At 37.6% G+C, this 17,391-nt stretch overlaps 1 protein-coding gene and 1 long non-coding RNA gene across 7 annotated transcripts in view; one reads left to right on the top strand and one right to left on the bottom strand.

The window, feature by feature from the left end:
- Positions 1-17,391, top strand: part of THADA (THADA armadillo repeat containing) — a 121,335-nt gene that overhangs the window by 77,365 nt on the left and 26,579 nt on the right. For 5 of the 6 annotated variants that reach the window (XM_058165232.1, XM_058165233.1, XM_058165230.1 and 2 more), the window contains 2 exons: positions 5,175-5,290; positions 11,727-11,812. In XM_058165232.1, the coding sequence (XP_058021215.1) occupies positions 5,175-5,290; positions 11,727-11,812 (202 nt within the window). The remainder of the gene's footprint in view (positions 1-5,174; positions 5,291-11,726; positions 11,813-17,391) is intronic. The other variant, XM_058165235.1, reaches the window with a different exon arrangement.
- The window catches only part of LOC131189230 (uncharacterized), a 79,168-nt gene that overhangs the window by 31,664 nt on the left and 30,113 nt on the right, over positions 1-17,391 (bottom strand). The gene's annotated exons all lie outside the window — the stretch shown is intronic.

Raw genomic sequence — 17,391 nt, forward strand, 5'->3', positions numbered from 1 at the left:
CAGTAAAGCTATGGAATTGATATTTTGGCTATTTGTGCATTTTATAAAGATGGCCAGGTGTTGTGTGTAACCCGGAGGGCTGCTCCTAGCAACCTAACATGTGGGTATATGCAAGTGGCAATATCAGAAAACCAGAAAGGATGGCATCCTACATGGATTTACATCCTACAGGGGTTAAGTGGTACTATGCAGATAAATTACTTTTCTTTCCCAAATGGAAATGCTCAATCTTGGCTCTAGTGCTTTTTCAAGTTTGAAAGCCTTGGAAGCTCTCCTCCCCACCCCCTTTTCTGTTTTGTATTAGATGCATACAATATATGTGCCACTTATCAAATGGGAAATGTAGTCACCTGTGATGAGATTATTTGATTTTCAGGTAGTTCTGGAAATGTAATAAAAATGCTGTGGAAATTTTAAAACAAACTGTTATGTACTACAGTTAGCCTTAATATTTATTTCACCGAGTTAGCACAATACTCATTAAGGCTGGTTTTGATTATGTAGTTAGCCGTCAGTTTGTCCTTAGATTTACCTTGGCTGAGGTGTTTGCAGTTTAAAGGCCACTGTGAAAATGATTGGAAAACATTAACATTAATATGTTATTACAAGCTGACATGCTTAGCCTGATGGGAAATAAAATTTATAAATAGACTTGTTCATATCCATATGGTAAAAATCTGATGAGTTATAGTAAATGTTATTATGTGGCTCATTTGTTTCCCAGGGTTTGAGTTTCATTACAGTAGAGGCTTTCTTTCTAGTGTTTATAATTTGAAAAGAAATGCATTAATAAATAACTGCAGAAGAACGGGTATTAACTAATTATTTGTTCAGACTGCAAACTTTGGTACAAGGATTATTTCCAGATGGACTATCAAAAAATATCTGGTGAGATTGTTCCATGCTGTTTCTAGAAATGAAAAACAACAGAATTATCAATTCAGTAAGCATCAGATATGAAAATGCTTAAAAACAAAAGTCTGCCAAATGAGACAAATGAAGCTCATCACTCTTCTTTAGTCAGTTCAAGGGAGTATTCAATTTATTTATATAAATGTTTCTTGTTTACATCAAGTTCAACATTTGATCAGATCCTGAACATGAGCCAGATTTAACTATTGGGATTTTGTTAGAAAAATATATTACGTAGTACTATCAGTCTACCTGAATTCAAAATAAAACATAAAACTATGTTGTTTTGATTTCACCTTTACTAGTGTTGCATTTTTGTTTTGCAACTTACTTTTTATATGGTATCCATTTCAGTTGCTAAAGCATATGTATTCTTCAGAGAGTTAAATTTCTGTGTTGAAATTGTGTAACAGAGTGATTTTTTTCAATAATCACTAAGCTGAACAGAATTTTATTTATTTATTTTGTCACAGTATATATAAGCATAAGCATGAAACAACTATATAACACATAAGCGTATATATAATGAAAGGAAACAACAGGACAGGAACGGTAGGCACTTTTGTGCTCTTATGCACGCACCTTATAGTCCTCTTAGGAATGGGGTGAGGTCAATGGTAGACAGTTTTTGGTTAAAGCTTTTGGGAGTTTGAGAAGAGACCACAGAGTCAGGTAGTGTGTTCCAAGCGTTACCAACTCTGTTACAAAAGTCATATTTTCTGCAATCAAGATTGAAGCGGTTGACATTAAGTTTGAATCTATTGTTTGCTCTTGTATTGTTGCGATTGAAGCTGAAGTAGTCTTTAACAGGAAGGACATTGCAATAGATGATTCTGTGTGTTAAACACAGGTCTTGTCGGAGTCGGCCGAGTTCTAAGTTTTCTAATCCCAGGATTTCAAGTCTGGTGGTATAAGGTATTTTGTTGTATTCAGAGGAGCGGAGAACTCTTCTTGTAAAATATTTCTGGACGCGTTCAATTGTATTAATGTCAGAGATGTGGTATGGGTTCCAGACAGGTGAGCTGTATTCAAGAATAGGTCTAGCAAATGTTTTGTATGCTCTGGTTAGTAGTGTAGAGTTTTTGGAAAAGAAGCTACGCAAAATTAGGTTTACAACTCTTAGAGCCTTTTTTGCTATGTAGTTGCAGTGGGCTTTGGCATTTAGATCATTTGATATGAAAACTACAAGGTCTTTAACAGGGTGGGGGTCATCTGTAAGGTAATATCCATCAAGCTTGTACTTACTGTTTGGGTTCTTTTTTCCAATATGTAAGACTGAGCATTTGCTGGTTGAGATTTGGAGTTGCCAAGTTTTAGACCAATCGGATACAAAGTCAAGGTCTTTTTGAAGGATAGTGGTATTGTTGGTGGTGTTAAATAGTTTGACATCGTCAGCAAAGAGAACACAATAACTTGAGATATGGTCACAGAGATCATTTATGAAAAGTGTTGGTCCAAGAACGCTGCCTTGAGGAACGCCACTTTTGACAGGAACAGGATTTGATATAGCATTGCCAATTTTGATCACTTCTTGTCTGTTTGACAAGAATTGCTTCAATCTTTCAGTTAGAAATTTGAATATTTATATTTGACTCTACCGGTAGTAAACAAGCTAATGACATGCAAGCAGAGGTTTCACAAGTGTAGTGGAACAGTATGTACTGGTAACTTTTGTCTGATTTATAGGAAGATCAGTTTTTATATGTCATAAATTTTATCGGAAGCGTTAGTTGCTGCTTGGAATAGGAGGGCAGACAAAGATTTGGATCAGATTTTTGCCCATTCAACTTCTTCCCTTTGGCTCCCTTCATTCCCTGTATTTCATGAAGGAGCTGAGGGAGATGAAGGAGAGAAGAGACAACTAGACTAGTGATTCTCAACCTTTTCTTTATCATAGACCCCCTTTAAATACATTTTGTGGCTATGGACCCCCAAGATATAACTCAATATTTAAATCATAACATTTCTTCAAACCTTTGTGGATTCCCTGTGACAACATCGCTGCACTTGTTAAATTAGTAACATGGTTGTTAGGTGAATCTGGCTTCCCCATTGACTTTGTTTGTCAGAAAATTGCAAAAGGTGATCACTGTGACCCCAGGACATTGCAGCCATCATAATCGTGTGAAAAATAATCATAAATCATTTTTCTCATTGGCGTAACTTTGAACAGACACTAAATGAACTGTTGTAAGTGGAAGACTACCTGTACTAAGGCCTTCCTTATGGTGATAAGGGCAGTAAAACATCAATACTTTTTAAAAAGTACAAATTTTATTTCATTAATATGCTTAGACTTGGCTTTGTCTCTTCCAATACATTTTTGTTAGTTATCTCTCATATAATATGTTTTGAAATAGTTAGTTATGGATTTTAAGAAAGCAAAAAGACACTTCTTCCACATCATACAGATATAGAAAGTTTTGTTTAATAAATGTAAAATCAGTGTAGCTCTTTTTGGACTTAAATGTCTGTGTGCATTTATTTATTTTAGAAATACGGCCACCCAACTCTACAATAACGCTGTGCACATGCAATAAAAAAATTATGGTATTAAACTAAAGCAAAACACATGAAATCTCTAAGAAAAACAATCATTAAGATAGTCACACATGTCCAGCCACCCACTTGAACCCAAGAGCCAAGTTTTCAGAGCTCGTTTGAACACAGCCAAAGTGGGGGCCTGATGCACCTGGGGCCAGCAATGTTTCAGAGGGGGGGTGCTGCAACAGAGAAGGTTCACTTTCTGGCTTTCCTCGGATGCTACTGCTTCCTTAAAGGGTCAAAGTCAGCTTTTAGAAGAGCTATCTTCAGTTTCCCATCTCTTCCCCTGAAGCCCCAGAAAAGGGGTTGTTGTTATTGAAAACTCCCTTCATTTGTGGTACTGTTTCCTTGTATTTAGCCATTTGAAATTTTCAACCTTTCATGAGAAACTACAAATCCAAATTTTAAAGTGGCCTTTTCTGTTTTTTTCAGAAGATGATGATGTAGTCTAGATGGTATAACAGTAAGACAACATTGTTTTAAAAGACAAATCATAGCTTACTATAATTCAGGAAAACATATTTGCTCTTTTTCCAATCTTACTTACACATCCAACAACTTGGCATTTCGTCTAAACATTTTTTAAAGAGTGTCTAGGAAACATTGCTCTTGAAAACAGTTGCATTATAAAGAATGTATATGACGTTTTTAATTTTGTGTGAACTCTTATGTTTCATAACTTTGAAATGAACTTTGAATCTTGTAGAATCACGTACTTGTGACAGATAGCCATGTAAACTAAATAAATAAAAATAAAAGTAAATAAATAAGTTTGAAATAGTGCAGCCACAGAGGAGACAGAAGTTTAACAATAATCATAACTTGGATGTGATTTCTGCAATTCTTCCTCTAACCAATGTATGGTATTATAACTCAGGATTACTAAAATCAAATATATGCTTATGCTTTCTTTAAAAATCTGCAGATGGGAGCAGATAACTTTCATTCTTACGTTATGCCCATATGCTTTGAAAATTATTAACATTGCTGACTTTTAATTTAGAGAGGACAATTAATTTCTTTTTTCTTTATTCTTTTGTACTAAGACATTATATTCCTTTAAGCCCATTCTTTTGTACTAAGACATTATATTCCTTTAAGCATACTGTACATAGAGAGGATGGTAAAAAAAAATGATGTCCCATATGCTTAATTGAATGCACTTGTATTTTTTATTTAATTATGCACATGCATACCAAGCATGAGATTCAAGTGATGGTCATAGAAGAGATCAGTTATGTCTGTATACGATTCCTATTATTTCCAATATTACAGTGCAAATACAGTACCAAATAATGTTATAAATTTTTTCCTTAGATAGCATACTTACACAAACTATACATGTATGCTTGCCTCTCTGATAGATATAGTTTAATATAAGTTTTTCCTCGTTTACCTTGTTGTGGATATGCTGTAATGCTACCATTATAATCCATTTAAGGTAAATGACATGGTGATGAAAAATAATTCACTTCGTGAGAAATGTAGTACTATAGAATACAGCACTATATGTAACACATACAGTGATGAAGGAAATATCTTTAGATTTAACCAGTGTCAACTTGTTTCTGTAGATGTTTGGGAGGTTATTCTCCTAGTGGCTAAGTTCTTCTCCCTAAAGAATTCTTTTTTGTTTTAGGAAAACCCAAATCCAGGGGAGGAGATATTTAAAAAATATTCCAACAGTAGTCTGCAACTTCTTTTTCTTTTTAATATAGGTCCTTCATTTGCTACAGTCTTATTTGGAATCTAAACAGAGGGCTAATTCAGATTTTCATCAAAGTTTGAGCAACATTATCACTAATGTATGTGGCAAGCTATGGTTGGCAAATAGGTAAGTCAAAAATGGAATAAATTTATTTATAGTCACAACTCAATAAAAATAAAAGCAAATATGAAATGCACAGCAAGACAAACAGCAATAAAATGGGGGTACCATATAATTGCTAATAACTTGGCAATATTTTCATTCATGCCCTGGTCATCTCCTGCTTGGATTATTGCAATGCGCTCCACATGGGGCTACCCTTGAGAAGTACTGGGAAGCTTCAGCTGGTATAGAATGTGGTCATGTGAGCAATCTTGGGTATCCAAGGAATGATGCATGCAATACCTCTACTACATGAGCTGCATTGGGTGCCTGCTTGCTCCGAGGTCTAATTCAAGGTGCTGGTTATGATCTTTAAAGCCCTACACAGCATAGTTACCTATGGAACCGGCTTAACCCCATAACATCAGCCCTTACCACTCAGGCAGGCAGGGAGGATATGATACAGAACACATCAGTTAAATGCCAACTAGTGGGGTCCAGGAAGAGAGCCTTCTCTGCTGTTGCTCTTGCCTTTTGGAACATTCCCCCCCCCCCAAGGGGGGTGGACCTCTGCCATTCTGACCTTTCGGAAACGTCCTGGTTCTGGCATGTTACTAGGGGCTCACAGATGAATATAACCTGAAGACCCTTACCCGGCCTTTTAAGTAACTTTGAATGAACTTTACCTCTGATGTAAATTTTATATACAGTTTTTATATTTTAATATTGTACTTGTACACTGCCTAGAGTCCTTCAATGAGGAAGATGAGTGGTTTTGAGGATGATGAATAAAAAATAAATAAATCTTCTTAGTGGTTGCCTCTACTGGATCTGGTACCAGGAAGCCTGTAGCCTCTTGGTGGGACAATTAAAATTCTGATAAATGAGTCACTCTATATTGCTAGTTATGTGAAATTATACTAGGGTTGAGATTGGTCTTTTATTTTAATAAGAGGAAAACCATCACTTAGAATATAAATCTGCAGTGCTTTAGCTCAACGTAGTAAATTAGAGCAGCACGTTTCAATCTTTTTCAAATCTGGCACTTATTTTTAGTCCAAATATATTTTTCTCTGGAAAGAGCTCTTTTTTAAAAAGTGTCTATTTTTATCAATAAGAGAGACCACTTTCTCTGAGGAATAAAACTAGCAGTAATACCAGCTGTGTAGACAAAATATATATGTCTTTAATCCCAAGGTATTTGAAGCCTAAATCCTTCCAAGAGAAAATTTGCTTCATAAATTTAAAATCAGTACATAAACATTAGTCAGACTATATATATTTCCAAGAACTAAATAAACATTTCCTTATATACTTAAGACAATAAAAAATGAACAAAAGCTGAAAGTTTTTCAAAAATCATTACAAAAATTTACATTCTTACAATCAGTTTCTGTAAATAATTAAAATTTATTTGTTTACTTGTCCTGTCACTTTTCATTAAAAGCAAGAAATTCAAAGTAATATTCAAATATATATAAGTATAGGACAATCAGATTGAGGCAGTGTGGTTTTATAAATGATATAGTCCAAAAAGGTTCTCATCAGTGTGAAAATATCATCACTGTAACAGGGTTACACTGATTTAATAGCAATAGCACTTAGACTTCTATACCGCTTTACAGTGCTTTACAGCCTTCTCTAAGCGGTTTACAGAGTCAGCATATTGTCCCCAACAATTTGGATCCTCATTTTACCCACCTCAGATGAATGGAAGCTGAGTCAACCTTGAGCCTGGTGAGATTCGAACTGCCAAATTGCAGGCAGCCGGCAGTCAATAGAAGTAGCCTGCAGTATTGCACTCTAACCACTGCGCCACCTCAGCTCTTAACAACAATGTATTTGGAGTGATTTTGTGTTTGCTTGTAGTCCATTGTTCAGCCAGTTGCCCACATTTTACTCCATTGCTGTCTTTATACAGTGGGGTAAAAAAGTATTTAGTCAGCCACCAGTTTTGCAAGTTCTCCCCCTGAAAAAGATGAGAGGTGCCTGTAATTGTTATTATAGGTATACCTCAACTAGGAGAGACAACATGAGAAAACACATCCAGAAAATCACGTTGTCTGATTTGTAACGAATTTATTTGCAAATTATGGTGGAAAATAAGTATTTGGTTAATATCAAAAGTTCATCTCAATACTTTGTTATATATCCTTTGTTGGCAATGACAGAGGTCAAACCTTTTCTGTACTTCTTCACAAGGTTTTCACACACTGTTGGTGATATGTTGGCCCATTCCTCCATGTAGATCTCCTCAAGAGCAGTGATGTTTTGGGGCTGTCGCTGGGCAACACGGACTTTCAACTCCTCCAAAAGGTTTTCTGTGGGGTTGAGATCTGGTGACTGGCTAGGCCACTCCAGGACCTTGAAATGCTTCTTACGGAGCCACCCCTTCGTTGCCCGGACAGTGTGTTTAGGATCATTGTCATGCTGAAAGACCCAGCCACGTTTCATCTTCAATGCCCTTGCTGATGGAAGGACGTTTGCACTCAAAATCTCACGATACATGGCCCCATTCATTCTTTCCTTTACACGGATCAGTTGTCCTGGTCCCTTTGCAGAGAAACAGCCCCACAGCATGATGTTGCCACCCCCATGCTTCACAGTAGGTATGGTGTTCTTTGGATGCAACTCAGCATTCTCTCTCCTCCAAACACGACGAGTTGAGTTTCTACCAAACAGTTCTACTTTGGTTTCATCTGACCATATGACATTCTCCCAATCCTCTTCTGCATCATCCAAATGCTCTCTAGCAAACTTCAGACGGGCCCGGACATGTACTGGCTTAAGCAGGGGGACATGTCTGGCACTGCAGGATCTGAGTCCCTGGCGGTGTAGTCCCTGATGGTAGCCTTTGTTACGTTGGTCCCAGCTCTCTGCAGGTCATTCACTAGGTCCCCCTGTGTGGTTCTGGGATATTTGCTCACCGTTTTTATGATCATTTTGACCCCACAGGGTGAGATCTTGCATGGAGCCCCAGATCGAGGGAGATTATGAGTGGTCTTGTATGTCTTCCATTTTCTAATTATTCCTCCCACAGTTGATTTCTTCACACCAAGCTGCTTGCCTGTTGCAGATTCAGTCTTCCCAGCCTGGTGCAGGTCTACAATTTTGTTTCTGGTGTCCTTCGACAGCTCTTTGGTCTTCACCATAGTGGAGTTTGGAGTGTGACTGTTTGAGGTTGTGGACAGGTGTCTTTTATACTGATAACAAGTTCAAACAGGTACCATTAATACAGGTAATGAGTGGAGAACAGAGGAGCCTCTTAAAGTAGAAGTTACAGGTCTGTGAGAGCCAGAAATCTTGCTTGTTTGTTGGTGACCAAATATTTCCAAGAACTAAATAAACATTTCCTTATATACTTAAGACAATAAAAAATGAACAAAAGCTGAAAGTTTTTCAAAAATCATTACAAAAATTTGCATTCTTACAATCAGTTTCTGTAAATAATTAAAATTTATTTGTTTACTTGTCCTGTCACTTTTCATTAAAAGCAAGACATTCAAAGTAATATTCAAATATATATAAGTATAGACAATCAGATTGAGGCAGTGTGGTTTTATAAATGATATAGTCCAAAAAGGTTCTCATCAGTGTGAAAATATCATCACTGTAACAGGGTTACACTGATTTAATAGCAATAGCACTTAGACTTCTATACCGCTTTACAGTGCTTTACAGCCCTCTCTAAGCGGTTTACAGAGTCAGCATATTGCCCCCAACAATTTGGATCCTCATTTTACCCACCTCAGATGAATGGAAGCTGAGTCAACCTTGAGCCTGGTGAGATTCGAACTGCCAAATTGCAGGCAGCCAGCAGTCAATAGAAGTAGCCTGCAGTATTGCACTCTAACCACTGCGCCACCTCAGCTCTTAACAACAATGTATTTGGAGTGATTTTGTGTTTGCTTGTAGTCCATTGTTCAGCCAGTTGCCCACATTTTACTCCATTGCTGTCTTTATACAGTGGGGTAAAAAAGTATTTAGTCAGCCACCAGTTTTGCAAGTTCTCCCCCTGAAAAAGATGAGAGGTGCCTGTAATTGTTATTATAGGTATACCTCAACTAGGAGAGACAACATGAGAAAACACATCCAGAAAATCACGTTGTCTGATTTGTAACGAATTTATTTGCAAATTATGGTGGAAAATAAGTATTTGGTTAATATCAAAAGTTCATCTCAATACTTTGTTATATATCCTTTGTTGGCAATGACAGAGGTCAAACCTTTTCTGTACTTCTTCACAAGGTTTTCACACACTGTTGGTGATATGTTGGCCCATTCCTCCATGTAGATCTCCTCAAGAGCAGTGAGGAGCTCTTTGGGGCTGTCGCTGGGCAACACGGACTTTCAACTCCCTCCAAAGGTTTTCTGTGGGGTTGAGATCTGGTGACTGGCTAGGCCACTCCAGGACCTTGAAATGCTTCTTACGGAGCCACCCCTTCGTTGCCCGGACAGTGTGTTTAGGATCATTGTCATGCTGAAAGACCCAGCCACGTTTCATCTTCAATGCCCTTGCTGATGGAAGGACGTTTGCACTCAAAATCTCACGATACATGGCCCCATTCATTCTTTCCTTTACACGGATCAGTTGTCCTGGTCCCTTTGCAGAGAAACAGCCCCACAGCATGATGTTGCCACCCCCATGCTTCACAGTAGGTATGGTGTTCTTTGGATGCAACTCAGCATTCTCTCTCCTCCAAACACGACGAGTTGAGTTTCTACCAAACAGTTCTACTTTGGTTTCATCTGACCATATGACATTCTCCCAATCCTCTTCTGCATCATCCAAATGCTCTCTAGCAAACTTCAGACGGGCCCGGACATGTACTGGCTTAAGCAGGGGGACATGTCTGGCACTGCAGGATCTGAGTCCCTGGCGGTGTAGTCCCTGATGGTAGCCTTTGTTACGTTGGTCCCAGCTCTCTGCAGGTCATTCACTAGGTCCCCCTGTGTGGTTCTGGGATATTTGCTCACCGTTCTTGTGATCATTTTGACCCCACAGGATGAGATCTTGCATGGAGCCCCAGATTGAGGGAGATTATGAGTGGTCTTGTATGTCTTCCATTTTCTAATTATTCCTCCCATAGTTGATTTCTTCACACCAAGCTGCTTGCCTGTTGCAGATTCAGCCTTCCCAGCCTGGTGCAGGTCTACAATTTTGTTTCTGGTGTCCTTCGACAACTCTTTGGTCTTCACCATAGTGGAGTTTGGAGTGTGACTGTTTGAGGTTGTGGACAGGTGTCTTTTATACTGATAACAAGTTCAAACAGGTACCATTAATACAGGTAATGAGTGGAGAACAGAGGAGCCTCTTAAAGTAGAAGTTACAGGTCTGTGAGAGCCAGAAATCTTGCTTGTTTGTTGGTGACCAAATACTTACTTTCCACCATAATTTGCAAATAAATTCGTTACAAATCAGACAATGTGATTTTCTGGATGTGTTTTCTCATGTTGTCTCTCCTAGTTGAGGTATACCTATGATAACAATTACAGGCCTCTCTCATCTTTTTCAGTGGGAGAACTTGCACAACTGGTGGCTGACTAAATACTTTTTTACCCCACTGTAACTAATTTATAGCCCTGTTTCTTACTGACTGCACTGGAAGGCTAGAAATTCATTTTTTATTCAAATTTTCTTCATTCTGCTACATTCCAGTTGTCATTAGAAAGTTTTGGACTTTAAAGGATAATTCAATTGTACTAGAGCAATTTATCAAATCTCTTTATTATATTGGTTAATTTATTTGCATTATATGGTTTCTTCTGATTTTAGGGGTTGGTGGTCTTTGATTACAAATCTATAAGGAGAGATTATAGGAGAAATCTATAAGAAAGGAAAGGTATCCTTCACTTACAATCACAATTGAGCCAAAAATTTCTGTTGCTAAGCAACACAGTTGTTAAATGAGGTTTTCCCCATTATACTACTTTTCTTGCCACAGAAGTTAAGTGAATCGCTGCAGTTATTAAGTTAGTAATACATTTGTTAAATTAATCTGGCTTCCTCATTGACTTGGTTCAGTAAAGCCATACTGAACCAAATACTTGATGCCTTCAAATTAGTCATAAAGCTCCACAAGAATACCAAAATTGGATCCTCTGACTACAACTGTGATTTAGTCCTCACATATATGTATGTCTGATACTTTGCTCCACTTACAGGGTAACCTTGCATGGTAATGATAAATAAGAACAAAGAAATGTTGCAGGAGGGTTGTTGGAGAGAACTGTGCTTTAAGCAGAGGTTTTTGTTTATCTTAGATGTTTAGACATATATTTCTTAATTTTGTAATAAAAATAAAAACATAGTAGCATATAAAAGCAATCCCTGCCTACCTCACATATATTTGTTTCAGCATTAAGTACTGGGCCAGACAGAACAGAAGAAAGCAAGTAGAAGAAAAATAAAATGTTAAAGTGTAAGTCATTTAAATTTTGCTATTGACTTTGTTTCTAGGCAAAATCCTTGTCTGGTGACTAGAGCAGCATATCTTGATGTCCTTGTTCTGTTGAATAATTATGTGGGGAAGGCAAAAATTAAAGGTAAGGTTGAGGTAATGCATCACTTTCCTGCCAGTAAAACAAAAATAAAAATTACAATCTTTAAGACTGAACTGAGAGTGAAGGAATAGATTTTATGATGCTTTGACTTGTCAGGCTTAAAAACACCAGCAGTCTCCTTCTAATGTGAAGAAAGGCAGTCTTTTAAGGTTTAGTAGAGATAAAGCATTGCAAGAGCTCAAATTATTATAAAATGGGGATGAAGAGATAAATATACTTAAGTTGTTGTGTTAGAAAAATATCCACATTTTGCATATAATTACTCATTTCACTTATTTAAAGGGTACTATTTTCCTGTAGTACTCCTTACTTTTTATATAGATGATCCAGATAATAGACCATCTATCAGCTAGAACATGCTATATAGTAGGGAAAATTCAACAACTGTTGATGGGGATGAGACTTCTTTGCACTTTGTATCAAGTTTCTATTTGTCTGTTTTCCAGTGGCATTTCTTTTGCATATCATTTGACTCTTAATGACTTGGTTGCTTCTTATCTATTTTTTCAAAAGCATCTTTTGACAATATTTCTGGCTTTGTCATCTCTGTTTATGTGATTAATTCATTTTAAGCTATGTCCACAGTTGTCAGTTTTAGCTTCATTTCACAGTTCATGAATAATTACATAACTTCATAAATAACTGGGATACTAGGTATATCCCACTGTTTTCTTCATTCAACTCTTCCACAGATGACAGTTATGGAAGTAGTTTTCTACAGAATATATTACAATTTGTAATCTCTGAAATGAATTCTTCTATTTCAAAACAAAGACATTCTCAACCTAGAACCAACATATTATTCCATTAGGTTTATTTTTTCAATCAAACTATTGAAAACAATCTTCTGAAGATTGTCTTTTGTCCTATATGCTTTGCATATTCGCTATAATGTATCAGTGATTCCCCCTAGTTATATAACCAACATGGAAAAGACTTTTTAAGAAATAAAATGAGAAATCTTTCTTGTTGGGACAGCTATTCCCTATTACTCGAATTAGCTTAATCAGCACAAAATGAAATACAGCATAGCAGTTCTATAGCTGATTAAACATGGACAATTTTTAATTAGTTACAAATGTTCACCCACAAGCTACCATATTACTTTTTCCAGAATATGACTCCCTTGCTTTTGTATCTTTCTATCATTGGCTGTTGCTGAATATTTTACTTTTAAGTTCTAACAAAGCAAATTTATTTACAATGTTAGATCAGTACTAAAAAAATTTGTCGCATGATTAAATTTAAGCCAGTTTGGAATCTTGTGATTATAACTATATTGCAATTCCCAGTGGCAAGTATGTTGTCCATAAATAGTGCGCCCAGGTGGTTATGGAAAGGCACAGTTTATAACCCTTTTAGAAATAAATGCTACTCAAGAAATCCGGAGATAATTATTATTACATAAAACCTGAAGCAGTATTATACTATTAGACTATCTACTTAATAATGTATCCATTAACAGATGGCAGTGTGCCCAGTTGAAGTGATGAAGGAGAACTCGCTGGCTCATATTTCCTTAAGATGCAGCTGGGGGTAGCTATGGAGACAGTTTGGGTAATGGTAGACAGCAGTTCCATCAAAATGGTCCCAGCCAACGTGATACCTCTAATTGGACATTACTTTAATTATGTCAATACAAGGAGCATCATTTGTATATTTTTTCTGTTAATGTAATGCCTAATACATTTTAGTAATTTTAAAAAATATACTTCAGTGTGTGTTATGAGAACCAGAGCAGGATTTTAAAATGTATTCCCTTCCCTTGTTTATATAGCATTAAACATTGTCTCGGTGGGGGGGGTGTGGCGTGTTAGGGGATAACCGCTATCAAAATGCTAGGTTCAGTGTGCTGTTCCTCCTCTGCCATGCTCTGAATTTGACTTTTACACCAAATATCTCTTAAGTGGGATAGCAGAATTATTTTTCCACTGTAGATAACTGTGAAGGTAATAGAAAAGACTGCATTTACTAAATTTCACCCCTCAGTCATAATCTCTAGATCAAGGAAGACTGAATAAGACAAAACAACAGAAATGTTAAAATAGCCCAAAGATTCTTGTGGAATGGAATAAGAGTTATATGATTGTCCTGTGATTTTCAGTTTTTAGCCAATAAAGAATGGTCATTTTTAAATAATGAATAGTAAATAATATTTAGCAATATTCAGTGGGTTAAACCTATCTACATTATCTGTATGTGTGTGTTTAACTGCATTTATTAGCCAGCCAACCAAATCCCCTATACTGTCTTTTGAAATACTCAATTTTCAAATGTTTCCAGATGCATTGTCTTCATCAGTATCCTAGTAGCAAGCATGATGTCCATAAATAGCGTGCAGAAGTGATTATGTAAAGTCACAGCCTATAATCCTTTTAGAAATAAACACATCTACAGGTAATCCTCAACTTACGACCACAATTGAGCCCAAAATTTCTGTTGCTAAGTGAGACATTTGTTAAGTGAATTTTGTCCTATTTTACAACTTTTCTTGCCATAATTAAACGAATCACTGCAGTTGTTAGGTTAGTAACATACCGGTAGTTGTTAAGTGAATCTGGCTTCCCCGTTGACTTTGCTTATCAGAAGTACAGAAAAGGTGATCACATGACCTCGGGACACTTGAGTCAGTTGCCAAGCTTCTGCATTGTGATCATGTGGCCATGGAGATGCTGCAACAGTTTTAAGTGTGAAAAAGGGTCATAACTCACTTTTTTCAGTGGTAACATTGTTGTAACTTTGAACAATCACTAAATGAACTATTGTAAGTAGAGTACCTATATATACATATACATATGCAGGAATATGTGTATATTTATTGTAATATTTGAGCTATGTATTTTAATGAAAGTATATATATGTGTGTGCGCGCGCGTGTGTGTGTGTATATTTATTTATTTATTTATTTATTCAAATTTTAATACCGCCCTTCTCCCGAAGGACTCAGGGCGGTTTACAGCCAAATAAAACAGCATAAACATAAACAAAAATTAAAAACATATTAAAAAACTGATTATAAAATGGCCAATAGAAATTAAAACTAGGATAAAACCATCATAAAACCCCCACATTTAAAAATTTCATCAGGCTAGCCCCGCACGATGGAATTAAAAAGTCTTGAGCTCACGTTTAAAAGTCCGGAGGTCGGGGAGTTGACGCAACCCTGAGGTAACTCATTCCAAAGGGCAGGAGCCCCCACGGAGAAGGCCCTTCCCTTGGAGGCCCTCAGGGTGTATATACATACACATAATGACTATATATGTATGTGTGTGTGTAAAAGGTAAAGGTAAAGGTTCCCCTCGCATATATGTGCTAGTCATTGCCGACTCTAGGGGGCGGTGCTCATCTCCGTTTCAAAGCCGAAGAGCCAGCACTGTCTGAAGACATCTCCGTGGTCATGTGGCCGGCATGACTCAATGCCAAAGGCACACGGAACGCTGTTACCTTCCCACCAAAGGTGATGTGGCTCCAGCCCCCGAGCCGGCCCCTGAGCCTGCCCTCATGGAGGAGAGTGACTTGGAGAGTGAGGGAGGGGAGCCAGCAGGGCCTCCCTCGCCAGGACCCTCCTCGCTGGCACCGCCCCAAGTTCCAGCTGCAGGCCAGGAGGAGGAGCTGACAAGGCCTCTTTCCCCCAAACCATCCTCCTCCTCCCTGGCAACGCCCCAAGTGCCAGCTGCTGAGGATCAATCTTGGCTCGATCCGAGACAACGACACTGAGATAAGCGCGCGCAGCAGAGGAAGAGGTGTGGCAGGCCCAGGGAGTGCTGAGTCACGGAGCCACACCCCACAGGGGATAAAAGCAGGTGGAATTGCTCCCTAGGCCCTTGTGTCGGATAAAGCTACAAGCTACTAGCTCTTGGACTGCTTCGTATGAGCTACTGACAGCTTTTGGATTGAAAGTTGGGATTTCTTTGTGAGTAACTGTTTGATCATCCTGCAGACTCCTGGTTGCCAGGGCAATGGTCTGTCAGCACGCTGCTACTTGATAGAGACTTGGCAGGCACGTGAAGAAACGTTGCCAGAACTTTTCACTACCAAAGAAAACCCAGCCAAGTGTAAATAAATTGCTGGCAGATGGCCCTCGGGTGGCGTGCTTTCTTAGGGGAGGTAGGGGGGGACAGAACAGGTGGTCCCTATTTTTTCTACTTGCATTTTTTACGTGCTTTCGAACTGCTAGGTTGGCAGAAGCTGGGACAAGTAACAGGAGCTCACCCCGTTACACGGCAGCACTAGCGATTTGAACCGCTGAACTGCCGACCTTTTGATCGACAAGCTCAGCATCCTAACCCCTGAGCTACCGCGTCCCTATGTGTGTGTGTATATACTTCAATTAAAATGCATAGCTTTTAATGTCGTTTTCTGTGAAGCATAATAAATATTTTTATCTTAACCCCAAATACGTTTTAGGCCAGCGGCCTCCAACCTTTTGGGTATCAGGGACCAGTTCCATGGAGAGAGGTTTTTCTGCCGACCAGAGGTGGGGGGTTTCATGTGCTGTTTGCATCCACGGATGGGGCTTTGCTTCTTTGCGTGGCCCAGTTTCTGGCATGCTGCTGACCGGTGCCAGTCCATGGACTGGGAATTGGAGACCCTATTTTAGGCCCCTTGGTTGAACATGAGAGTGAACAAAGAAACAATCAGCTGAAAGTTCAAAAGATGCATCAGTCTGACTTGTAGATCATTTTAATAATATATTTGTATTATTTGCTATAAAAGGAAGCCATTGTAAATATAGTTGAATCAAAATATCTACAAAAATAATTAAAACAGCTGGTGTAAAAATCTTTAATTGTAACTATGTGACTTAAATAAATATTACAGTTAGTAGAATGAAATATGTAACTTCTTTTACTAAAATAAATTTAAAAGTTGCCTAAAAAGATTATAAAAATATTGACATTGTAGCTTATATTATGTGACCTGTGATTAAATTTTACAAAATTATGGAATACAGATCTACTCTAAATATCTAGTTTTTTTTTAAAAAAAAGATCTTTGATTAGAAGAGCAAAGTTAATGCATTCAAATGTTTCTCATATCTAAAGCTTATTGTAAAGCTTTATTTTCTGAGCTCCACCTTGTGCAATCCTTTTCTGTATCCTATTTACAAAGAACCTTTGTATACAACTGCACACTTCTGTTGTTTCTCAAAAACTATCTAAATGTATAATACTGTTTTAGTACTTGAACAGGAATCAAATTCCGAAGTTTGGGTCTCTTTTCTTTCAAAGTTTAAAAGGAATTGCAAAGTGAATGTAACTTAAGCTGAAATAATAGTGTGGCAGGAAGTTGTTAAACAAAGCACCTATGCCTTTTTTCTGAGATCAAAATGCTCCTTTTCCAAAGAAGTTTAGACCCACTAGAAGAGAAATGAGTTGCCATATTTTCCCAAATCGTACTAATAAGAACAAAGACGGAGAAATAGTTTTTAGAAAACTATGGATAAGTGGTTGTCCCAAATTAGTTTGGAACTAGTGTCCTTTTTACCTCTGAGGAAAAGTTACGGTACTTATAGACTTTAATACATTCCATATAGTTTGGCTTTTAGATAGCTTTGAAAA

The sequence above is a fragment of the Ahaetulla prasina genome, chromosome 1 (genome assembly GCF_028640845.1).
Source record: "Ahaetulla prasina isolate Xishuangbanna chromosome 1, ASM2864084v1, whole genome shotgun sequence".
Taxonomy (NCBI): Eukaryota; Metazoa; Chordata; class Lepidosauria; order Squamata; family Colubridae; genus Ahaetulla; species Ahaetulla prasina.